Source organism: Lonchura striata, chromosome 18 (assembly GCF_046129695.1).
Source record: "Lonchura striata isolate bLonStr1 chromosome 18, bLonStr1.mat, whole genome shotgun sequence".
In the NCBI taxonomy this organism is placed as follows: Eukaryota; Metazoa; Chordata; class Aves; order Passeriformes; family Estrildidae; genus Lonchura; species Lonchura striata.
Genome location: NC_134620.1, coordinates 5022160 through 5047624, shown reverse-complemented (window position 1 = coordinate 5047624; position 25465 = coordinate 5022160). Strand labels below are relative to the sequence as shown.

Below are 25465 nucleotides of genomic sequence, written 5' to 3'. Positions count from 1 at the left end.
CTAATCCTGTAAATTGATTTAGCCCAAGCTAATGGTTTTTGGCCTCAATCAGACACTTATCTGAACACTTACTAAAAGACAAGATGAAGGCCACCATTTTACATTCATCCCCCTAAGCTCTTTCCCAAAACATTCAGATGCTTGCCTTGCACACTGGTTCTGATATATCACCTTACCTTACAGGGAGAGAAAAAAAGGAACATTGCCAGGAAAACCCCATCTACTTTTTCACACTTTGCTTAGTGATGCAGCAAAAGTCCACTGTCTTTGTTAAAAGGACTTTTCAAGGACACTTGAAACAAAAAAAAAAAAAAAAAAAAAAAAGCAGCAGTAGCTTTTCTCCATCTCTAGCCACAGTTACAGTCTTCCAGTCACCAGAAATATAGGAAGCAAACAGAATCATATAATGCAAACACTTTTCCTTCCAAAAAGAAATCCAGCTTCAGCCTGAGAAGAGCCAAGGATCGTAGATGTTTCCACCAAGAAACTAAATATCTCCATTCTTAACTCCACCTCAAGAAGCAGGTGCCAGACCACCCCACCCCAAACTACAAAGCCCCAGGTGCTCCCTGCTCTCTCTTCCTGCCAGCTGGGCCTCTGCCTCTCAGGTGTGAGGCCTCAGAATTGATTGGCATTAACCCATTGCCACCCACTGCCCAATTAGGGCTTGTTGACAGGAAACACATTCTTGGGGTTTTTTATGGTCAAACTCAGGTAAATAGGAGTAAGGTCAAAGGTTACACTATGCATTTCCCATTTGTCTTACAGACAGGAAAGGGAACAAACCTGCAGCAAAAATTTCTCACTTTTATGCAAGCAATTCAAGCTTGTATTCTTGTATTTCCAAAATGTCAAAACTGTGGAAGTAGTGCAGAGCTTAGTATAAGCTGCCACTGCTGCCCTTTGTCTCACAGATTCTTCTCAGAATAGGTTTAATGCTGCAGCCATGAGACTTTTCCCATCACTAATGTGTCCCCAGCTGATGCTTATAAAGGAGTCATAATAGTACCTTTCCTCCATTACTCACTCTCCTTGCTTTGGCAGTCCTTCGGATCAAGATCTCTGATTTCCTTTCTTCTTGACAGGTTCATTTTGTGCAAAAATAACATTCTTTGTTTACTGTTTTGTTCCGCTGCCCTGTTGTCAGTGTAGGGCTCCCCCACCCAATGGAGCTGGCCTGTGGCAGCCTGTTTCCTGCCAGAGGGAAAGCTCACCAGCCTTAAATCCCCCAGCCTGGGCAGTAGCAGAGTGAAGGATGAAGATTTGCAGGGATGGGGGCAGTGCTGGCTCTCACCAGCACTTCCCAGCTCCAGTGCTGCACTGGGGAGAAGCAGGAGGGGGTCTCTGGAGAAGGCTAGCCAAATCTCCTCCTACTCCTCCTTCAATCACAAGGGTGTTTCGCACACTTTTGACCTCAGCTGTCACTGGCAGAAGGTGTTCTGTCCTTTCCTGAGTGCATTTTTCCAGAGGTGAATGGCAGGCTCAGCCCTGCCTGCAGAGGGGCTGGGGTGGAATCACCATGTCCCCCCTGGGGCAGCCCCAGCCTCACTCCAGAGGGTTTCTCAGCCCCCCAGCAGTGCCTGGGCACCTGCAGCAAATCAGTTCCACCCCTTGTCTCAGCAAAATGCTGATTTCATAATGGGCATTTAAATATTCATTCGCTACACATCCTTCACAGCTCCACTGGTGACATCAGCCCCAAAAAAACCTCCTCACACCACAAAGGAAACGGCACTATCACAACCCCACCAGGGTGGGCAATATCCACCCTCACTACAGTCCCATCCTCTCCCTCACCCAAAAATCCCCATTGCTAATCCAGTCCCAGGCAGTGGCTGGTCTGAGCTTTGCCTTTTACTTTACTGATCACTGGTTTAACTTCAAATTTCCCTAATAGTGTGTAATCTCCCTGTCTATGTCTCAACCCACAAGCTTTTAAATCTTATTTTCTCCCCCATTGTTGAGAAGGGGGGGTGAGAGCAGCTGGGTGGGCATCTGGCCAGCCCACCAGGGTGCCACTGCTCTTCTCCACAGAGAATTCCACAGGGAATCCCTCTGGGCACATAAATCAGCAAATACAAGCTGAAGGCCTCAAGAGATAAATGCAAGCACCTCTATTATGTAAGAACTTTCCTGGACAGGCTAATGTTTCAAATATCAATTTGAAGTTGACTTGCATTCAAAGCTTTACTAAAAATCTCTCAAAGATTCCCAAACTGAGCAACTTCCAGGTGTGCAAAATATTGATGGTGGCTTATGGTGCCAATGTGCCAAGGGCTGGGAAACAGCCAATTTATTGGCATGGATCAAGTATCCCAGGACATCAGGCTTCTTCCAGCACCAGGATGCTGGCTGCAGTGGCAAGGCAGCAATCCCAATCCTCTGGGACTTCCCTCAGAAGCCAGGTTAACAATTTTTTTGTAAATTATTAATCTAAAGCCATTTGTTGTTGTTGTTTCCTGCTCTGGTTATGTTTTAGTAGCCAAATATATTTTCCTTCCAGAGAAGAGCTGGGAATCCAGGAACCTGCAGCCAGGGGAGGCAGCAATTAGTGGTTTGAAGTGTTAATGGGACCACAGTGGGAACTGGAAGTTCCTTGAACTCAGCTATTAGCAAATTAATAAAAGGGGTAACACGCTCTCCTGAGTGTTACAAATTTAGCACTAATTAGGACTTCTCTTTCTTAGCTATTTTAGGCAAGAAAATCTTCAATATCCTTTGTTAAATCTTAATCATCGTGTTTGTAGAAGTAAATCATATGGAAACATTGGTTTATCCACCCAGCTACAGTCTATTAAACTTTTTCAATTCTCCTTTTCTTTGTGACATGACTTATAGCTAGATATTTTGTAATCAGTTAGCTTTATTTATCAAATCTTATCCCAGGACAAGGTTTTCTTTGACTAAGACTAACCTACAGACCATTAATTTGTCACAGTCCATGCCTAACTTCTCAAAGATCCCCCTTTCACAGGAACATCAGTGATCCAATTTATTTATATTTGTTTTATGTATTTATTGCTCATATTTTCCAGATGTTAAACCTCACGGAATTCTTGTAACTGGCAAGCATCTCTTTCTGCCAAAGATCTACACATGTAGATATTTGTGTATTTTAGCACTTGGGAATTAATCACGAGAGAAAAACTTAATCAAGTTTGCAGTGATGAAAAGCCCTTAATTAGAGCAGAAGCCAAAATGTCCTCCTGCTCTTCTTGCACTGCCCAAATCTCATTGAAACCTTGCCTGAAGACCAGAAAACAAATCTCACAGTTGATTGGATATATCTAATTGTGAATTGATGTCTATGCTTTTGCAGATATGTTTCAAATCTTGCCTGGCGGCTGCATTGGCCAATTTGCCCATACTGAGGAAATTAATTCATGTTTAACTACAGAGCAAAGCTGTGATGTTGGACAATATATGTCTGCCTTTCTGAAAAGAATATTACTTGTCTCTAGAAAAATCAGTGTATTGCTAAATGATTGACAGAACCACAAAAGATTTTGTTTTTAATGTTTAGGAAACACTGATGGATAAGAGAAAGCCCTAGAGGCTGGCTGAGGCAGAACAAACTCACTTCCATTCAACAAAAGCCATATTGAGCTTTAAAGAGGAAATGGAGATGGAAGGTTACACCTTCAAGGATGCCACTAAGTAAAAAGAGCATGTGAGAAGTAATTGGTGGTGAGCTCATGGTTTAAAACACACATGTACAGGTGCACACCAAGAGCAGTGCTGAGAACTGAAGCAGGCACTGTCTGAACATACACCATAAAGCCTGAGAAATACTGGAGACTGTCAAGGTGTCTTTCATAAATTAATGCAAGCTGATGTTAAAATCTCTCTTTTACAATCAATTAGAAAGGGTAGTTTGGCAGCAGGATTAATAACCTCTGAAACAAATGTAGTATGAAAAGGAAGATTCCATGACCAGAGCTCAGCTCAGAAGAATTTGTTCCTGTCTAGAAAAACTGGATGAAGACTGTTCCTGCTTAGCCTGTGAAGGGAAACATGAAATACAGTCATTTCTGTTTACTTCTGCTAAACAGCTGGTCAGAAAGTGGTTTCTGCAACTTAAAGCAAGTGTTATTTGTACTTTACTGCATGAGGTAGGATGCAAGTGGTGTTCACTGAGGTGACACTGTGACATCCTGTCTGCCTTTAGGGCTCTAAGTACTAACAGTAACTTATAATTGTGGGAATAAGATGTGTGAGACTGTGAGTTGGGCAGCACATAGATAAATTCCAGATGATGATTTAATGCTGGTGAATACAAGTCTTATAGTTCTCCAAGCAGCCTGGTACTGGAGGGGACCTTTGAGGTCAATTCATTTCCCTTCTGTCACAGGCAGCCATCTGAAAGAAGCTGCATGATAAAGTGACCCAGCTCCATTTAAAAGTTAATTTTTCTGCCACCATTTCTACTACCATTGTAATGGTGCAGGAAGAGGAATCCTACAGCAGGTCCTTGGAAATGTAGAAATCTTCCTATTGCCAGCCTTAATATACTCTTATCCGGTTTATTCACATCTTTCCTTTCTGCCAAAATTGTGCTTCTGCTTAAATAGCGCTTCTCCCTTCTGTGTGCTCATCCGTGATGTATTTATAGGGAGTCCTCTCTCAGCATTCACTGCATGAGATAAAACAAGCCATCCTTTTTTTAGACTCCTTTCGTGTAACAGACTTTCCACAATCTGAATCATCCTTGCAGCTCATCCCTTCACCTGCTCCTGTCTGGGCGTGGGGAGCAAGCAGAACGAGCAAGAGCAGCTATATATTCTCCTACCAGGGATTTTTACAATGCCATTAATACTGCCTTGTTTCCTTACTGCTCTGTCGTACATTTATACTCTCTGTATATAGAATTCAAGCATATAAATTATGTTACACAGTGAACTATCAAATACTGGTGTGTCATCTCCTCTGGTGCCACTTGAGCTCCTTGGGAGTGTGGTCAGCATCTTGCAAAATCCTTCAGTGCTTTTCATCTGGTGCTTTTTCATCCTTGATAGCTCCTGCAGAGTGTTTCAGCATGAAGATGTTTCAGCAGTCATTACAAAAGCAAGTGAATCGTTCAAAAAAAGCACAATCAATCCATCTTCTTTAGTGTCACCAATTAATAGCTACTCAGGATGCTTTGCAACCTATAGTTGCTTAAGGGAAGAAAAATAACCAACCCCTTCCTATAGTGCTGAGCTGTCATTATATTCTGTGTATCCTGCCCAAACAAGGAAGCTTTATTAAATAAATTAGGCAGTATGCAAAGGGTTCTGATATGGGGCTTTAAAGAAGAGTGAAAAAACAGTATAAAGAAGGGAACTAAAAACCAATTGGTAGACAAGATTATTTCTTTTTATCAGAACCCATTTCTCTTTTCAGAAGCCAGCGATCAGAACCTGATTTGGTGGCCACACTTCTGCCTGCTGCTGCCCCTCCAAGCAAACAGTGCTGAGGCCACCAGTTTCCTCCACATGATGGAGCTGGAACAGCCTTTTACTTCATGCTTCTGGTTTGGAATATTTTGCTGCAGACTGCAAAATGAGGGACCCTTTTTAAAAGGGAGCAGTATTGCCTTTGTGGGCAGCTCGGGCTGGGTCTGTGTGCTCATTGCTCCAGCCACAAGCTGCTAGAGCAGAGTCATTGCACCCTTTGGTGAAGCTCTGCCTTGGGCACTGTCAGAGCACCTGGAGAGAATCTGGACCCGCATTTGCCAGACCTAAAGATGCATTCCCCAATCCACCCACAGCTCCCTCCCATCTCGCCTCCCTGTCTAAAGCACTTTTGCCACTGGACACACCCCAAGCAGGAGAGCAATGCCACCTCTTGAGGGGAATCAACTCAGCCCATGTGGCATAGCTGGAACTCTGTACCCAAGTGTAATGGAACCTGATGGAAGCTAATTAAAAAGAAAACTATCCATTTTGCTGTCTCTTTAGGGTTTCGCCATAAAAACCTTATGTTGTTCTACAAGCCAAACAAGTGTGTTCACATGTAAAAATCAGCCATAAAGCTGCCTGGAGAGTACTTAACATGTCTAAGATGTCACTTGTAAGGGCTGCCTCAAGCCTGGATCCTGCAAGTAGGAGTGACCGTTCTGCTGTCCTCAAACCACCCTGCATAAGTGGGGCATCCCTACTTCAAAATGGGAAAGAGGGACAAGCCCAGGAATCCTGCACCGACAGTCATGTGCAGGGGATGTTCCTCCATCTGGCCTTGACAGGAGCTGGGAAAAAGGCAAAGAGTACTTGTTATATTAGAGCAGTGCCAAAGATGTTCAGAGGTTAAGAGAGTGTAAATATCTCTGAGTGTTAATAGGAGTGTTTCCTGGTCTTGTCCTCAACCCCAGCTAGGCCACAATTTTTAAGGCAAAGTGAATTTCCTTTAGGACACAAAAGTCACCATGTTTTTTTACAGTGGAAGAAAATTATGGGCTGTGTCCCTTTGACTGCCCCAAGGGAAAAATCAACATGGTTTAAATGGCAGCTCTCTCCAGTGTCTGTCCAGGATGAGATTTTCACTCACCCGAACTATGCAGAATTCAGAGTTTCTGCTGAAACTGGGCTTGTGCAGAAGGTGTATCTGGGCAGGTCTCCCTGGGCAGGAGGAGAGGGCTGCTTTGGATCCGTGGGGTAACTCCAGCTGGTGTCTCCTTGCAGGCGTCAGAGGTGGAGCGGCAGCTCTCCCTGCAGGTCCACACCCTCCGGGAGGACTTTCGGGAGAAGCATTCCTCCAGCAGCCAGCACATCGTGAGGCTGGAGAGCCTCCAGGCTGAGGTGAGTCACCTGCCTCCCTCCTGCAGAAAGCAGCCAGGGCTGTTGGAGCCTGTGTAAGACCCTCTCTGAGCTGAACAAACACAGTCAGCTGGTGGAGCCAACTGAAGGATGGCAGCACTGGGGCAGAGGACTCCCCCAGCAAGGATTGCTCCATGGTGTTCTGGCTGGGCTGGCTCAGGGCACCTTCCAATGCTGCCTCGCCACAGCATTCCTGCAAAATGAATGGATGAGCCAAACCATGGCTGTGCTCCTGCAGGGCTGCTGCCCAGTACAGATTAAACTCTGGTAGCAATGGTGGGAAAGTCTGCAAGGGTTTTTTCCATCTGTTCCTCATGCTTGCAAAGAAAGTAGCAATCCTGTCTTGTCTCTGAGCCATGCCCTTGGGAAAGCAAGGAGCCCCTGCCTGTTTTAACTCAGGTACATTTGCAGGAATGAGACACTTCCTTCCTTTTCCCTTCCCTGACAGGGTCACTGGGGATCACATAGGCAGGAGCTAGATGGGTAGAAGATGGCCACCTCTACTACCCAACCACTTCTTTTATTTAAAAGCTGTCTGGAAAAGCTTTTGCTAAAATCTCTCGATTTCTTTTCTCCCGCTCCCACCTGCTCCTTGCTGGTCCCTCGCCTTCTCTTCCCCTCCCCTTGGTGTGGAGCAGCAAGTCCTTGAAGTAAGTATGGAGGCTTGGAAAGGCTTTGTCTGCAAGTACATTGCTGTTCCCAAGCATGCCTGTCACCATGCATGCCACACCTTGTCTCCTCCCCTGTCTCTTGCTTTCCAAACCCTTTCCCCTTGTGCCTTTCCCATGGTCCAGGGCTCATGGCAGAGTGGTGTTTTTTATGTTGTATTGTTATTTACAGCATGTTCATTACTGGTCTGCCTACCAAATATGAAATCTCTCCATTAAACCTCTTATTTTTCTTTCACCAACCCACACAAAGCATTATGGTGGTGGGCAGAGACATCTCAGAAACCATTGGTCACCTCACAGCAGCTTTCCAATACCTCCAGTGGCCTTTACTCTGCAGAAATAGCAAGTCCACATATTTGGCTGATATTCCTTTGTGCAGCCAAATCTTTCCAGCAACCTGGAAAGCAGCAAAGGCACAAGATCCAAAGAGGCCAAGAAAACAGTGGGAATTTGCTGAATTTGTCTATGCTTCATGAACTGAAAGGAGACCATAGGGAATATTTAGGGTTATACTGGACTGGTGGATATCTGGCATACCAAACCCAGAGATCCTGTGTGTACTAATGTGGGAAAAAGCTCCTTCTTCTTGGCTAAACAAGAAGTGACCTTGGCTAGTGCTGATTCATCCCTTGCACTGTTCCCAGCTAACTGAGTCACGGAGGGTTTGTTTGGCAAACTGTCCCTCGCCTGAAATCACTGCCCTTGACAATTAAAAGAAATTAACCAATTTTAAAGGCAACCGATCACTGGGAGGCTAAAAATAATCATGGCACAGAAAGGAGTCTTCACAAGTGAAAAAACAGAAAAATCCCTGCTGAGGACCTGATGAACACACACCAATTAAGGACAGCAATGGGCAGTGCTGTGGCACAGCCCTGCAGGGAGCAGGATCCCACAGGCTCACTGTGGATCCTGCTGGCTCACCCTGTGGACTCCAGCACCCATACAGGGGAAAATGCCACCATCAGGACCAGCCAGGAAAAGTAGCCAGTTTTTCCCAGTCTTTCAAATGTTAAGATACAAGGGGTGGGCAGGGATGTTCTCCACTTCATACCCTTGAATATATTCCTGCCTTCTCCCTGACCTGCCAGTGCACACCCAGCCCCTTTGGAGCTGGTCCTGCAGCCTGGGGAAGGAGTTGTTTCCTTTCAGAGCTTTCCTAAGCTTTAAACCACACACAGAGGTAGTTTCTCTCATACAGGCACAGAACATCTTTGTACATCCTTCTGCTTTTTGCTGTTTCATTTCTCTCCTGGGAATGTGGTGGCTCTCCTCTCTGGTCCCTGCAAAGTCTGACAGGGCCTCTCTTTGCCCTGCAGATCAAAATGCTGACGGACAGGAAGCGGGAGCTGGAGCATCGCCTCAGTGCCATGATGGAGGAGAACGACCTGCTCCAGGGAACCGTGGAGGAGCTGCAGGACCGAGTCCTCATCCTGGAGAGACAAAGCCATGACAAGGACCTGCAGGTGAGGAGGCAGCAGTGAGACAGGGAGGGGATGGGGAGATGCAGTAAAAGTCATGATTTGGGGTAAAATTTGCCATGAACTGGGAGACAGAACAACTGGAAGAATGGCATCAAGCTAGGTCCTGGGTGTTTCCCATGAAGATAGGTAACAGGAACATCAACGAGGCATCTTGACACCACAGAGCAGCGTAGGAGGGAGATCTGAGCAACAAAGTGGGGCAGGGTACTAGGGAAATGAGGTAAATGCAAAAAGAATTAGAGGACTCTGATTACAGTTCATTTTATTTAATTTTTTAAGAGTAGAATTGACTTCAAAAGGGGCTTCTCCAGATCCTGCTGTTCCAGAGGGCAGTCACTGGCCTCTTAGATCCCAGTGCTCAGGTGGTTTCCCAACAATCTCCATGGTGTTCACATCCATGCATCACCAAATATCAGTCCCCAGAAAACAAGCTTGGCACCTCCAGGGCTTAGGATGAGCAAGGTTTTTCTATTTCACTTCTGTGGTTTACCAAGCACTGGATCCTCAGCTCTGCAAAACAACCCTGAATATTTTTTCCTAAAAGTATATTTGTATATATATATTTTTAAATGTAGGTAGCACTTTATTTTTGGATGCACTTCCTGCTGTGTTGTTTTCAGCAAATTTCTTTACCTGAGCCCCAACTTCTTCACAATGTTCTTCATTTTAGTGCTGATTAATCTGCTATTTTTATCTTTCTGGATATTCTGGATTCTAAACAGTGTTTAATGACACTTGGAGAGTGTTAAGCTCCAATAAACAGCAATACCAGCCAAGAGTACTTTCCTCCTGGCTGGAAACCCTGTTTTGTGTCACTCATTCCTCTCTCCCAGCTCCCTCACAAACCAAGAGATCAATACAGTCCATATTGCCTCCATTAATATTTTTCTGATTCCTTGATTTTCTTCCCAAGCTGCACCAAAGCCAGCTGGAGCTTCAGGAGGTGAGGCTGTCCTACCGACAGCTGCAGGGCAAGGTGGAGGAGCTCAGTGAGGAGAAAAGTCTCCAAAACCTCAACACAACCAGCACATCCCTGCTCTCTGAGATAGAGCAGAGCATGGAGGCAGAGGAGCTGGAGCAAGAACGAGAACAGGTATTTACACTTGCTACAAAAGCCCACAGGCCTCTGTGACCAGTCCCAGAGCAGAAGAGAGTTTAATGCATTTGATCTGGATTTGGAGCTCAACCAAAGGCCAGAAAATTGGGATTGGGGTGTGGCATCAACATTCTTTTGATTATATGAAAGTAAACCTCTGCATCCATTTCCAAATCAGCACGGCAAATATTTGTGAGGGCTTGGCCGTGGCAGGAGGATGTCGGTGGCCCTGGCAGCCCAGGCTAATGCAGGCTCTCTGTTGCAGCTGAGGCTGCAGCTCTGGGAGGCGTACTGCCAAGTGCGGTACCTCTGCTCCCACCTGCGGGGCAACGACAGCGCCGACTCGGCCGTGTCCACCGACTCCTCCATGGACGAGTCCTCCGAAACCTCTTCAGCCAAAGACGTGCCAGCCGGGAGCCTGCGCGCAGCCCTCAGCGAGCTCAAGAGACTGATTCAGAACGTGCTGGACGGGGCAGACTCCACGGTAAGTTGGTGGCACAGAGAGGCCTTGCCTCGTGCACGTCCCCTGGCCCAGAGCTTGCTGCAGGTGCTGCTGGAGGCCCCAGGCTCTCCCAGGAAACCTCTTCCCTGAGGTGGGAAATCACAGAGCACAGCCCACTCTTTGTGTCTCAAGTGGTCAGCCAAGAGCCAAGCACGTGGGGTTTCAGCCTGAAGTGCTCAGACCACCTAACGTTTCAAGCTCATACAACTTTCATTGGCCTGGGAGTAGTTCTGGAAAATTAATAAAAGTAGGCTTACTTTGAGATTTTCAGTAGGTTAGAGTTTCAACGTGGAAATATTACAGATTGCCTTACACATCACAGTTCGGTTATTTCCTTTGGGATTTTCCTAACCTTCCTTTTTAGCAATAGTATAACAAAACCATCTTAACCCCTGTGTCGGGAGGTTCTGTCCCTGGAATTGTCATTGGTAGAAATGTCTTGGCAGGAGCTGCCAAACTCCAATCTGTGGCAGGTTAAGGGTTTTGCTGGCACGAGCTGATGTCTGTAGGTTGTGGTCCCCATGCTGATGGGCAGAGGGAGTGGCATGGAGGGACCACTCAGCATCCACAGAAGTGCAGAATTACAACAAAACACCTCACTTTGTGTTGTGGCTCAAATCAGTCCTGGTCCCATTCCCTACAAGCTGGTTGCATTGCCATTAGGGCTTACTTGGGGTGCTGTGGTGAGGAAAACAGTGCAGCCCCTGCCGGGGGCTGTGGGGGAGTATTCACACTCCTCATTTAAGTACCCATAGCTGAGTATAGAGATGAAGTTGCATTTGCTGAATAAATTCAGAGAGTCCTGTAAAAGGACCACAAACAGAGACTGTAGCCACATGGGCTACCAAATGGGCAGTAGGTTTCTGTAAATTTAGTTTATTTCAAGCTCTGCATGCTCTTTGCATCATGTGTGGAAGCACTGCCCTTGGTTGATCACCCTTGGTTGTGGAGGTATATGCAAACAAAAAACTCTACCAAGGTTACATTCACATTTTCTTCTTCCTTGTTTAGCACCCTCATCCCAAACTGGTACCAAACTAATACAATTGCCTTTTTTAAAGTGAAATCTGAGCAAGAGATTTCTCTCCCAATCTCAGAGCTCTCGGCGAAGCGACGACGACACCTTAGAGGAGCAGATCAGGAGAACAAGTGAGGATTCACGAGCCCTGAGGGAATTAATGGAGGGAGAACGGGGGAAACTGAGGCAGAGTTTGGAGGAGCTGCAGCGACTGCACAGCCAGGTTAGCAACTCCCACACGTCACATGTGGTCTTGTAACAGCAGCGTTCACCCTCCAAGACATGCCTTCCATCAAAGAGACCAACATGATAAATAATCCAGGAGGATTTAGGCCAAAATGGTTGGATGAGGGAGATTTGTTAAACCAAATGAGAGGATTTAAGCATTTAGGATGAAAAATTCTGACAAATTGTCTGGGACCCATCTGAGGCATCATCTCAAGCAGCCAGACTTCCTATAGGCCTTTCTCCCAGTCCACTTTTTAGCCAGTCTGTTACTTAAATTCTTCTCAGCAGAAGTACGAGGCTTCTTAATATGAGGTATTGGAAACCCAGAGGTACCCAGGCTGACCTGAATTGCTGCACTGAGCCCCTGTGAGGGGTATGTGCACCATTATTCCATGGATATAAAGGTGCTGCTCTACTTTGCATGGAGCAGGGCTTGATCTCTTCCACAGCAGCATCACAAAATCCTCAGCAAAGCACTCCCAGAGAATCCTAATTGTGGCCAGGCTGTCACCAGGCAGCACCTCAGGGAGCAGCTGAGGCAACCTCAACAGCAAGGAATGGTCCAGCCCAAGACCAGCTCCACACCCAAAGCACAGAATCCCATTACACCCCCAGCCAACATCATCTGTGTCTGAGGCCCAATGCCAAGGGCAGGAAATGGACACAGCCATCCAAAGAGGTGCTTGGCAGTCCTTGTCTCTGCAGGACAAGACTCCAGATGCTGGAGGGGATCTGGAGGCTGCAGCAGAAGCAGCAGCAACTGCACTGGAGCAGGGAATGGGATTAATGTTCTTGGCTGGTCTTCCCAGCAGTGCTGTATCACTCTTTGGAGAATAAATAGGAAAACACACCCCTGTTCAGAAAGTCAGCACTGACAGCAAATACCCTGGCAGTGGTGGCTGCACGTGTGCAAGGGTGGGAATGTCCTGCTTCCACAGCAGCTGATCAGGGCTGGGGAGGGGAGGGGAGCAGCCCTGGAGCCCATCCTTCCCCCAGGAGTGCTCCTCTCAGCAGTGTGGCCACCACAAGAGACACTTTTGAAGGTCCAGCCTTCTGCCCCCAGTGAGACATAAGCCCAGGCTGTGCTTCTGCAGTCCTGTGCACCACACACAAGCTTCCTTTGCCCTTATACACACCTGAGATGGAGGAGACAAGGGCTTGACCTCTGCAACCAGCAGTGCTGACAGAGACCTTTAGAGACTTATTCACACATCTTAGGCTTGTCTGATCTCCCCAAACTCTCTGGCCAGGAGGGACCAGAAGACCAGCTCTGTATTGCAAGTCTGGAACCCTGGGTCTGCTTTTAGGGGTCCCCAGCTACCAAAGCTCTGAATATTTAGTAAGCAGAGAGAGGACTGCAGTTCTGTTTTCTTCTCACACCTCTGTGTGATGTGGAGAAAGATGGGCCATAGCTACAAATGCAGCAGCCATTACTCTCAGAGAGGAACTCCAGCCTCCCACAGCAAGTACATGTCTCCCACAGCTTTTGCCTGTTACCCAGCCTCACACTTGCTGCAGGTTGATAATTACTCTCCCCACCTATTTAAGAGGCAACATCATCTTCTGTTCAGTGCTACAGAAAATTGATGCATGTGGAAATCTGGTCCACCCGGGGGAAGTAGTGCTTTGCTGCCTCCTCATCCCTCTGTTCTGGCACTGGTATTGACACAATCAAAGGGAGCTGCTTCTAAATGGCTTTTAGGATCTTGTGGCATCACACACATTCATTGCTCTTGCTAAAGAGCACGGTGAGCAGGTGGAGACAGGAAACATCCCCTTCTCTGTCTATTCTGAGAAGTTATTTCACACCTTCTGCATGTTTGTTTCCTCCCATTCTTACCTGAAGCACAGACACAACCAATTAAATCCCAAACCTATCCCAAACACCATGCTTTGGGCTTCTGGATCCTCTGTCCCCAGGGATTTCTGTAGAAGTGCTGGGCACCTTTTACATCACCCCATCACCACTGCTCTCTGTCACACCATTGCTCTGAGGTGCTCCCCATGTAGGGCTGAGGGAGGACACAGCTCCCCAGTTCCCTGGCACTGCTCCCTGGTTCCCTGGCAGCCCCAGCACAGCCCCCCAGTCCCGTGGGGAGTCCCTGCACAGAGGGTGCATTCACACCCTCCTCCCCCCGGCCCAGCCCATCTCACTATCGGCAGATCCTCCCACGCCCTGGGTGAGGAGCCCTTTTTGACTGTCTGCCCTCTATTTAAAGATTTCTTTGAAGATTCAAGCACTACTGAGCTGCATTTAGAGGCACGAGGTGGGTCAAACGCTGGAAGGGTTTCCAGGTGGTGGAGTAGTGTAACAGAGAATGTGTGTGCCCTAGACAAAGAAATTAAATGTGTATGAAGAATTATGAAGCTGTGCTAATGCAATCCTTGCATGATTTCACACCCTATTAACTCACTCTGCACAGGACCAAAACGATAGATCATTTCTCAGACTATTAAAGACTCCAGACATATTTTAAAGTCTAATTAAAATTTTAAGATGTGCCAGTAACACCTTCCATGGCATGAAAGAGAATTTTCACATCCTTTGTCTACAGCTTTGTATTATTTCAGAAGACGTAATGGTCCCTTCAAAAAATAGTATTTGCTAGTAAATTATGTTAGCAATAATTTAACCCTGGCAAGATCAGAATTATAACAGGCAGACTTGGAGGATGTGTGCAGACTGCAAGACAAACTGCCTGGAGAGGGACAGCATTTGAGCACTGATGCCATAGTGTCAGCAAAGTCACGGGTGGGTGTTTCTGCATGTTGCTGAAGCCATCCTGGTGACACATCTTGCCCAGGTCAGCATCCCAGAGCAGCTCAGCACATTTCATGCAGGGTGGCACCAGCACTAAGAGCCCCACTCAGCAGACACAGCTTTATCTGTGACCGGGGGACCTCTCAACGTGCGGGTTGCGCCATGTGGCTTTTCCCACCCTACACCTGGGTGCATTTTCCCGAGCAGCCGTGGCTTTCACAGCCTCGCTGTGCCCGCAGGTGACGCTGCTGAGTGTGGAGATGACGACGCTGAAGGAGGAGCGGGACCGGCTGCGCGGCGCTGCCGAGGACAGGGAGGCGGGCGAGCGGCTCCTGCAGGCCATCAGGGACCGCGACGAGGCCATCGCCAAGTGAGTGCCACCGGCTCGGGGGACTGCCAGGGCAGGAGATCCTCTGCAGGGGCTTTCTCCTGCCCTGCACTGCAGCTGGGACAACTTGGCTTTGCTGGCCTTGGGAAATGCTGCCAGGAGCTTGGGAGCAGGGCAGGAGATACTAAAGGCAAAGCTGCCCCACGGCTGGACTGGGGGCATTTAGGAGCGTTCTGTGAACCACGTTTGTGCCATCCCTAGTGCTGGTGTGAGCAACAGCAGGGAGGAGAGGATTTCAGGGAGCCAAATGGAAACACTAGGTCTGCCCTATTTGTCTCATTTTTCTTCCTTTGCTATTCCAGACACACAACCCTGCTTTCCTGACCATCCCCATTACAGCCTGCCTGGGCTTCTTCTCTAAGACATTCCTCTGGTCACTCCCTCTGCTTTCTTGTTTCAAGGTCTTTTTGCCTCTCCAGTCCTGTAATTCTCTGGTTCTCCTTTTAGAATTCTCCCACTGGTTTGGCTCTTTATTTTGCACATCCTCCTTACAGATCTGTGCAGTTTTGCTCCCCCATACCTCAAATCTCCCTTCCCCAGCTCTGTCCTTGGGCTTGCCAAAATGCGCTGAGGAGAGGGAGAGACACCTTTACCCCTCTGTGCTCTGCTAGAAAGGATTCATCTGATAACCCCTTCATCAAGCAAGTGGGCCAGGACACACCAATCCAGCTTCTCAGGGGAGAAGCCCTGGACAAGAGGAGGAGCAGGAGAGGGTTGCAGCTCTGAGGGTGCAGGACCTAAATCAGCCCGCACCATCCCTTTTTATAAGTGGCTCCATCGCCCGTGCTGTCCTTGCTGGGCTAGCTGGCTACCAAATTGCCATCGCTGTGCTCTGTAACACCTCCATCTGTTGGCAAGGAGCAGGAGCATCCCAGCTGTGTGCCGGGCGTAGTTCTGCCGTTCCGTGGGTTGCTGGCTCTGCCGTGGCTATGGCAACACTGCCGCTGCCATCAATCCCCTGGAAGCATCCCCAGCAGCGAGGAAGAGTCACCACAAAAGGCTGCTTCAGGTGCTCAAACCACAGCCCGGAGTGGAAGGGCACAGCTGCTCCAGTTTGCTGTGACCCTGCTGGAAAAAGCACCAATATTTGGGACTGGCTGTCCTGCAGTGCAGGAGCCGTGGGAATGGGGCACAGGCAAGGGGGATTAAGGAGCAGAGAGTGGCAACAAGTGAGAGCATCCTGTCACTGAAGTGAAAACATCCCTCCCAGACTGAGTGGGCTGGTTGCTGCCTGGGGAGGCTCGTGATTTTCTTCCCACCTCACACCCCAAGGGTTAAGTTGCTTTTGTTCAACCCATCCCCCCAAAAATCCCGAACTCTGAACAGAAATAAAATCACTGCCCAAGGCAGACATCTGGTGTGGAAAATTTTTGCTTGAAGCTGGAGTTTGGCAACGTGGGAAGCAGTAGGAAAATAGGATTCTTTCAGAGGAAGTGTTAAGCAACCAGTACCTGGAATACTTGTGTGTATATTCTAGTACCTGGAATATAAACACAAATTCCCAAATTGCTCTTCTGCAGGGGAGCACAAGGGAGCTATTACAAGACAAGGAATGAGCTACAGTTAATAAAGTGCAATTATTTATCTCTAAAATGTTTGCAAGGAAAGATGGTTCCCAGGAAGTCATGTTACACTCTCCTATCACACAGCAATTAATTGAAAACTTAAGCTTTGTGCTTACCTGTGTGCTCCCAGCATGGTGAGCAGCATTTTCCAGCTTGGGCAGCTTAGGAAATTGCTCCATCCTAAAGGACAATTCCTTTCCACGATCAAGGAGCAGCTGGAACACCTCAGCCACTGAGCATCTGGGGCTCTTTGGGTAACCTTGTCCATGGCATGACACGCTCAATGGCCACCAGATGTCTGGGAAAAAATGCAGCAGAGGTGTTCCCAAGGGCTTGGACAACTCCACTGACATTTGGAGCTTTCCTTAAAGCCTAACATGTAATTCAAACAATTTTGACAGTTTGTCATTCTTAAAAAGTATATGCTGTGACAAGCTTTCTTTTTCATTTCTTCCTTCAATCCTTCCTTCAGTCAAGTCCCCGGTGAAAGCAGAATTCTACTCTTTAAGAGGTGTTTTCATGTTTGTTTTATATTGCAATTTATTGATCAAACAGACACAAGTAATTTGATTTTAGCATGTATTGTTTGTTTTCTATGCATGTAAACAGAAGAAAAAGAGAAAATATTTGAATCTAGATTCTAGCTTGTTCTAGATCTCTGTATTATTGCCAGATCTTGCACATTATCCAGGCACACTATTATCTTACACAGCAGTGTATCTGATTTTCTTTCAGCATTCTTCACAATGTGCATATCAGAAGTCTGCTGGTTTTAAGGTAAAGATGTCAAAAGTTCTGTCCCACTCTTCGGATTAACAGATTGTTCAGAACACGACACAGATGAACACCCTTGGATGTGGGGACTTGCCAGTGAAAGACATAAATTGTGGACTTGTTTAGATAGAAAGAAAGAGGTGCCATGCCCGGATTTCTGTCCCTGCAGGAAGAACGCGGTGGAGGTGGAGCTGACCAAATGCAAGATTGACATGATGTCCCTCAACAGCCAACTCCTGGATGCCATCCAGCAGAAGGTGAACCTCTCGCAGCAGCTGGAGGCCTGGCAGGTGAGCAGGGCAGGGGCTGCGGGACACACGAGCCCAGGGCCACCTGCAGGGACACCCCCCTCCCTGTGGGTGTGTCCTGTTCTCCACCCCAGCATCCCTGGATTGGGTGTGGGGGGGAGCTGCCCTCCCTGCTCCCACCCTTCTGGCTGTGAGCAGTTAATTCTACAGCTCTAAAGACTCCTTTAAAATGGAGAAGCAGACGGTGCCTCCTGGCAGAATGGGAAATGTGCAGGTGTCTCTGCCCCGGGGCGGGGAGGGGTCTGTGCAGGAGGTGTCCCTAGGCAGGCACACCTTGGGTACACGGGCACAGCATGTCTGTGCATTTCCATGATGGAGCAGAAAGGTGGGAGAATGAGGTTGTGCTGATTGTTGCTGCACTGTTTGCATCAACTCTGAAGATCCATCAAGAAGGAGAAGGTAAAATTCCAGTTCTTCACCAAGGTGAAAAAAACAAAGTCATGGCAGTTCCACAGTTGCCTTGGAAATGCTCTGCTTGGGGTCAGTGGGGAAAACCCTTGTGAGCAGACAAAGCTATCTCCTCCCAAAACCAGCACCAAGGGAGGGCTACTTAAACAGAAAATAAAGCAGATTCAAGGAAAAGGTCTGTGCCATTTATAGTGATTTGCTGCAGACTGTGCTAGACCCCAGCTCTACTAACAACCAGCCTGACCAGTAGAAACCTTTCCCGTACAACCTCGCTCCTGTTTCAACTCCACTGTGTTTTCGTTTCTCTCTCTTTTTTTTTTTTTTCCCTTTTCTTTTCTTCTTTCTGTTCTTTTTCCTGCTTACAGTTTGCTTCCTCAGGGCTTTTTACTATCTGGCTCCTTTGGTTTCTGATCTAGTGGCCTTTCTCAGTTCCTGTACCAACAGCTTTAGTCGTACACCCCTCCTGCCTTTGAGGTGAGCTCCCCACACCCACCATCCCCTGTCCATCTGCTGCCACCATCACCCACATCCTTCTCTGCCCTCACCATCATCTGGCAAGAGGGGCCAGTGGGGGTCTCCATCACCCACCAGTATTCTGCCACACCCCCATCCCAGCACCAGCCAGGGGCAGCATCCTGCACCCCATGGTGAGGCTTTACCAGGGCACCACGGGGAAAGCCAGGTTGCACATATTATTAACCCTCTCTAGCCCCATATTTAGTATCTGGAAAGCTTCTTGAAAGGCTGGGATTTTACTTCTCAGCTTCATTTTCCAGTCAGTGACACTCAGTGCTCTGCATAGGAGCTGTCTGGATCCAAGTTCAGTCTGGATGGGTGCTATAAAGTTAGGCCTACTTAGTGCTAGACTAAACCCAGTTTAGGGGATAAGAACAGGTCTTGTTGCAGTATCACAGCAACCCCAGACCTGCTCCCACCAGCTCTCTGAGCTAAGGCTCAGGCCCACTTCATGGCAGTAAGTTGTCTCCACATACTGACCTGAGGTGTTACTACACAGCAGCAAAATAGTTTCCAGCCACCTCATGTCCCCTCAACAGCAGCTCAGCCACAGAGGCACAAAACAAGTGGGGTCATTTCTGTATTTTGGGGACTGTTTTGCAAAGGAGTTTGCAGAAAAGTTTCTGATCAAATAGGATAAAAGTCTCTGCTTTAGCTGGGCATAATTGGAGGCTTTAATCTGGTAACATTTTGCTCTTGCACACTTCTAGTCTGCATTTCACCAAGGGCTGTCAACAAGATGACAGTGTTCTCTAAGGACATAATCATACAGGCTGTAAAATAGGACTCAAGCAAAAATCCTCCCCATCCAAGTGCTTTGATGTCTGACTCACATATTTGACAGACAGGGACCCAATGCAGTGCACTCTCAATAGTGCATACTGTATTTTTTTATATATTTGATATTTTTTTTGTGTGTATATATATATATATGTAAAAATATACATATAAATCACTCTCATCCCTTGTTGTATGGCCAGTCAAGGACACAGATCTGCCATGCAGGAGCCTGAGTACCTACTTCATTTAACAGAAGAGGTACCTTCAAAATCCAAGTGCTGTACATTTTCACATGGCAGCTTCAGCTCTGGAAACCTGTCTCACTGATATTTCATACTGATGTTCACCTCAACCTCTTCAACTCTCCCTCTGCCTTTCCTCTCTCCAGCCCTCTCTAAAAAAACCCAAAGCTTCCCCAGTCTGTGTAGCTCTGCACCCTCCTGCTCCCACAGGGGAAGCCCCCATACTAAATTTAGGTCCAGGTCATGGCTATCAATCCTTTTCCCTGAAGAAAATGCTGCAACAAGAGATTAGCCATTATTAAGTTTCCAGTCCCAGCTGGTTGATTTGATTCCAATCCAGAGCAGCTGGGGCACCTGCTGGGCAATGGCAGCACCTCCCCTGCAGTCCTGGGGCTGCCCTGACAGGCTGCCCCTCACCAGGTGCTGAATGAACAGCACTTCCACCACTCCAGCCCATCCAGAGTATTGCTGTTCTCACCAGCCCTAGTCAGGGACCAAACTGCTGGAGAGTAGTTAATTCCTCCTGTGGGGCTAGTTTTCATACATTTTCACTAAGCTGTAGCTTAAATATGCAATTATAGGAGAAGCAATGGATCTGAAAGTTTAAATTCTGTAAAATTTATAGCCCGGTTTTCATGGAACATGTTAGCACATCATTAGTGGCAACAGAACTGGGTAATTATTTTGTATAAAGCAGTTTAACTGTGGTGCAAACATGGATGAAATCAGGGCATTCCTGGTACACCTGAAAAGCCACAGTTTATGTAGAGCTGTCAGTCAGAGCTCCCACTGCTCTGCTGGCCCTAGGGGAAGGAGGGGGTCTAAGGGATGAGCTCAGTTCTGTTTGGTGAGTCTGGTGCAAAGCCCAGAAGGGCTCTGGTGGGCCCACACTTCCCCCAGCCCCTTGGCACTTTCTCCAAAGAAGCCCCAGTGACAGTGGCCATGCAGCAGCTCTGCCACCCCGCCTGTCCTCTTGCTGTGCACACAGACCTGCTCAGCACAGACCTCCTTCCTTTTCTGACCTTTGCTTTCAGCTGCATTTGTTCTTATTTATTTCTCCCCCAAAGGGGACATCTGCAAGGTGCAGACAGCAAAGAAACACAGCTTAGGGGTGGCACAGAGTGCCTGTGCGAGACCACCTGAGCAATTCATCCCTCAGAATTGTGTGACTGATCTTCCTCACTCCCTGAAAAGCCTCACAGCAGCTGAGCCTGCTGTCGGGTGGGGACACAGACCTGTGCCTGTCATCCCTGCTCCATCTCATCTCTGCACGTTTCATACCCATTTCAGCCGCCCCGCGCCAGCTCCCGTTGAGCATCAGCCGCCACTAACGGCCCTGTCCTCTCCCTCTGCTGCAGGATGACATGCACAGGGTCATTGACCAGCAGCTGATGGACAAACACCCGAAGGAATGGAGCCAGCTTGCTTATTCCTTCTCCAGTGGCTCCGGCGCCAAGCGGAGTGCCAGGCCCTCCCCCGCGCTCAGGCCGGAGCAGCAGGGGGACGAGCCCGGCGGGGCCGAAGGAAACCGTCTCTTCTCCTTTTTCAAGAAAAATTAATTTGAAAAAGAGAAAACTCTCCAACAATTCCTGCTTCAAGATGGGGAGTGGGGCAGCTGCCCAGCTTGCTGATGGACCCAAGTCTGATTCACTGAGTAAAAAAGAAGGGGGCAAAGGAGTTAACCCTTAAGACTCTGCACTATTTACACCGCACCTGGTCTGAACCAAATGTTTACATGAATTGGAGATTTGCAAATTGACAATGTGATTCTAGTAGAAAGAAACTTTTCTTATTCTATAAGTGAAGTGATAAACTTCAGGGTATATTTTAGGCGCTTTGTCACAGTCCAATTTCTGCTGTGAAGAATTCTCGGATTGTCTTAAAAGCATTCTTGTGCTGGAGAAGGAAATAAGCAGCCCCAAGACAGAGCGGTGCAGGGGATTGAGAACTTCTGTCACAGGGAGCACAGGGGGAAGAAGAGAGCTGAATGCAAGAGGACAGAAGGGAGCCATTTGTATCACCCTGGCAGCTGTGACATCCTTCATCCATCCCACTGACACTGGAGTCACTCTGGCCCCAGCACTACCATGTTTTGACAAATGTAGCTTTCTCCATGGTGGAAGTTGAGCCCTCACTACAGCTGCTGCCTGGGCACCATCTCCCCTGGAGCTCTGTGTGGTTGCTCACCCTCGCTGGAATCCAGGCTCCTTGCAGCTCAGGGCTGGGGACAGATAGATGGTGTCATTGTCCTTCCAGCTTCCTCCTGTTACAGAGGTAAGAGTTGCAGGCTGTAGCTACAGATTTCTCCCCAGGAGACTGATCATCTGCAGCAAATTACAGACTGGATAAAAGGTGTGCATGTTCAGTCCTGGGGCACCTGCTCTTCCTCCAATGGCCAAAAGTAATTTGGGAGCTTCAGCAAGTCACACACCTTTCCCCAAAGCCATACACATCACCCAGAGTAAGAAAACTGTCATTTTAACTGGATAGCCTCCCAAAAGCCTGACTAGTAATTCACTGAAAGCCTACTCCCCATGATGTCAGTCAGTCTTTGACACTGGGTTGGCAGACTCGATCCTCAGAAAGCACACTGGCATCTGCCTTCACTGAAGCCAAAGGCTATCAAGGTCTCTACAGAGCTCTGGAAAGCCTGCAGGTTACTCTGCCCTATGCAGTAACACTGGCTATGGCCTGACAGAAAGGATTATTTGTCCCTGCCTGTGGGTCAGTTGCTACTCAGCCCTTTGATGAGCAGGTAGCCAAAGGTGCTTTTGATCAAAGATGACAGAGCCTGCTTTGCACAACTTGATCAACAAGAAGGAACGTGGCTTCGTGGCTTTTTGGTGTATTCAGCACACAGCAGTGCTGGAAATCATGCAATACTCAAGTAAGGACCTCTCCTCTGCACTGGATGGGCACTTTACAGCTCTTTTATCAGTCTACCATCATAAGCCAGTGAGGAACACCAGGCTCAGTTCAGAGATGTCCTGCTGCTGTCATGCAATTTTCACACATTCTGCCAGCTCATGATACCCATGGGTAGGGCCCAGTTTGTTTCCTGCTTCTTTCAAAAGGCCACCACCTACACTGTCCCACAGCAGACAGAGCTGGTGCACCTTCAGCTCTGCCCTGCTCAGCAACTTCGGTGCTAACACACCATCCCACAGGGAGCTGCTATCTCTGCTCACAACTCACAGGAACAAGCTTTCTGCTAGAATAGGTACCAAACACCTTCTAAGCAGCAGGTAGGAGGCTGGTGGCTTGGGTTTTAGTGTTATTCAATTTCCCTGTGGGATAGAACATCCATAATACCTCAGTACAAATATCCTTTCTGCCTATGAAGATTTGAGCATTCCTGTATTTCCTTGTTACATGAAACCACCACACTGGTATGAAACCATCTTGCACTAAGGCAGCTCTGGGTTGCAAGGAGCAGAGTGATCTGAGATTGGCAATGATAGTGAAGAGCTGAGTGGTAAAACCCATCCACATAAAAGCAACGAACCCTGGATTGCAGAGCTTCCTTCACGAAATACTTGGGCAAAGCCCCACCGATACAGCTTGATACTTTTGGGGAAAGACATCAGGAGCCTCACAGGCAGAGAAGGAAACTGAACTTTGGCCTCTCCTTTCTAGGCAATGCTCAGCTGTTGAGTATCTGCTTGTAGCCACTTGTAGCCAGCACCTGCAAGCCAGGGGAAGGGTGCAGTGCAGTGCCACATGCTCTCTGCTGTCCTCGTCCTCCCGTCCTGCTTCTACTGTGACTCTGCACAGGGCAGGGACATGAGGCACATACTCAGCATCTCCTGCTGCCAGGACTCAGTCACACCCACATGCATTACCCCAACCTTTGATTCCTGCAAAATGAGGTGTGGCAGCGTGGATGCCAGTGACACCCATGACACAGTGACACCTGTGACAGTGACACCTGTGAACACTGAGAACGATGCTCTATCACAGGAGAGCCACGTGACCATCTTGGTCTTCGGGGCCCTTTCTTCTGCTGTCAGTTGTCACTTCCCAGACCCCACCAACTCTCTTCAACCTACATGCCCAGCAGTTGTGTGGGACTCTACCCCAGTGAGGATGGATGGATGGATGGATGGATGGATGGATGGATGGATGGATGGATGATGGATGGATGGATGGATGGATGGATGGATGGATGATGGATGGATGGATGGATGGATGGATGGATGGATGGATGGATGGATGCAATCCTAAGGCAAGGGCCTTAAGTTATCCCATGAAAATGCAGTAATGAGATGAAGGTGCCTTCTGCTACATTAGCTGAGGAAAGTGACTCAGTCAATTGCAGAGGTAGGCACAGCACATCTCTTCATTTAATTGAATCCTTAATCCCATTGCAATTTTGTTTAACAAGAGTGATGGAAGAGATTGCAAGAGGAAGGCATGTTCTAAGGAGCCAGTTGGGTACTTCAAACAAGTTGGTTTCTTCAACAAGCCCCTTCACCCTAAAGACTTAGTTGCACTACTAAACCCAGAGATACAAGAGAACTGGGTGTAATGAACTGGACAACACACCAAAGGAGACCTCCTTGTGCTGAGCTGCTACTCCACAGGAACAGCAACTGCCTTAACACAGCAGCTAGGTTTTGTCTTCTGTCTTGAAAAACCTCACCTGTGCAGTCCTTCACACCCATTTGTCACATTGTTTTTTAACAAGGTCCCAACTACTTCACCCTGTGCTGTCATTTACACACTCACCTTCATGCTGTCATGGCCAGGAGCCCAGAATCAGCCTTGCAGTGCTGGTTAGAAGACACTTCACTTGTGGCACTTGACTCTTCCAGGACACACCCACGGTATAAAGGAAACATCAGCTCCAGGAGATTATATGGAAGAGGTACATTAATCCAGCAGGTACTCAGGATCCCATAGGAGATTTAATGAGTGGGATCAGCAGCTGTAAACACAACCCTTAGCCTTGCTTTTGAGATAACAGTAAATAAAACAGTAGTGCTGCTCAGTCACTGTTCAAGTATTGCACAGAGAAGAGATGCCTGCTGAGATTAAGGTTACAAAGGACTTTCCTACAGGTAACAAACAGGTGACTGTTTGGGCAAATGTTTGTTATGCCAAGCTGAGGGAAAAGGGATCAGTCCCCCCTTCCTAAACTCTGCAAGGGAAGCAACTGTAAACAAGGAACAAATGTAAATGAAAGACAAGTCACTAGCACTTTATCTTCATACAAACTGAGATCAGCAACTTGCCATGGAGATGAACAGTAAATCAAAAAGTTACTGACAACAGAGTCATTCTGCAGAGAGAGCAGGAAGTGAGGCTGCAGCCAGGGCCACATGCACTTGTCCTACTTAGAATGGTAGATTCCAGATATGCCTCTCCATCAGGCAAACTCTCTACTCCCCACTCGGCTATAAAAAGCAAGATTGTTTGAACCAAAAAGCCAAGAAAGGAAGTGTCTGGGTGCTGCAGCAATGATTCCCTTGGATTGAAAGGGAAAAAGCACACAGCAGGGACAAGCAGAAAGAATGTACCTATAGATATGTACATATACCACAGTGCTGTAATTTTTGTATGTAGCAGTCATGTAAATAAATGTATGGTTTTTATAAGATACATATTATAAAAATCTATAAAGGCATATTTTTAGTAAAAACAATGCTCTACTTCTTTTGTAAATAGTTCTCTTCAGAATAAAACAGATCATTTATACGACACTGTCTCAGCTCTCACCACTTTACTGTGCCCAGCTGCAGAACAAGCTCCTTTTTTGAACTGTCATTTAACACCCAGCAGCATCATTGGTGCTGCATCATCCTCAGGAATTCAGCCAGGTAAAGCCCCTGTGTGTGCTTAGGAGAGAAGGGGCCAGGGCAGCACATTTGAAACATCTGCATCTCTTGATGCACAGGAACACCTAAAGGTGGGTAAATCATCCCACCTTC

General features: G+C 47.6%; 1 protein-coding gene across 3 annotated transcripts in view; it reads left to right on the top strand.

Annotated features, from left to right (window-relative positions):
* The window catches only part of BICDL1 (BICD family like cargo adaptor 1), a 48680-nt gene extending 23445 nt beyond the window's left edge, over nucleotides 1–25235 (top strand). Inside the window, exons 3-11 of one of the 3 annotated variants that reach the window (XR_013340924.1) lie at nucleotides 6660–6776; nucleotides 8785–8931; nucleotides 9863–10042; nucleotides 10311–10529; nucleotides 11645–11788; nucleotides 14794–14924; nucleotides 17451–17571; nucleotides 18363–18471; nucleotides 20894–20993. Coding sequence is in view for 2 of the 3 variants with exons in the window: in XM_077787149.1 (XP_077643275.1) it covers nucleotides 6660–6776; nucleotides 8785–8931; nucleotides 9863–10042; nucleotides 10311–10529; nucleotides 11645–11788; nucleotides 14794–14924; nucleotides 17451–17571; nucleotides 20894–21094 (1260 nt within the window). In the remaining variant the exon portion in view is untranslated. Of the gene's footprint in view, nucleotides 1–6659; nucleotides 6777–8784; nucleotides 8932–9862; nucleotides 10043–10310; nucleotides 10530–11644; nucleotides 11789–14793; nucleotides 14925–17450; nucleotides 17572–18362; nucleotides 18821–20893 lie in introns of those variants that run through there. The other 2 variants (XM_077787149.1, XM_077787148.1) reach the window with 2 other exon arrangements.
* The last annotated feature ends 230 nt before the right edge of the window (nucleotides 25236–25465 follow it).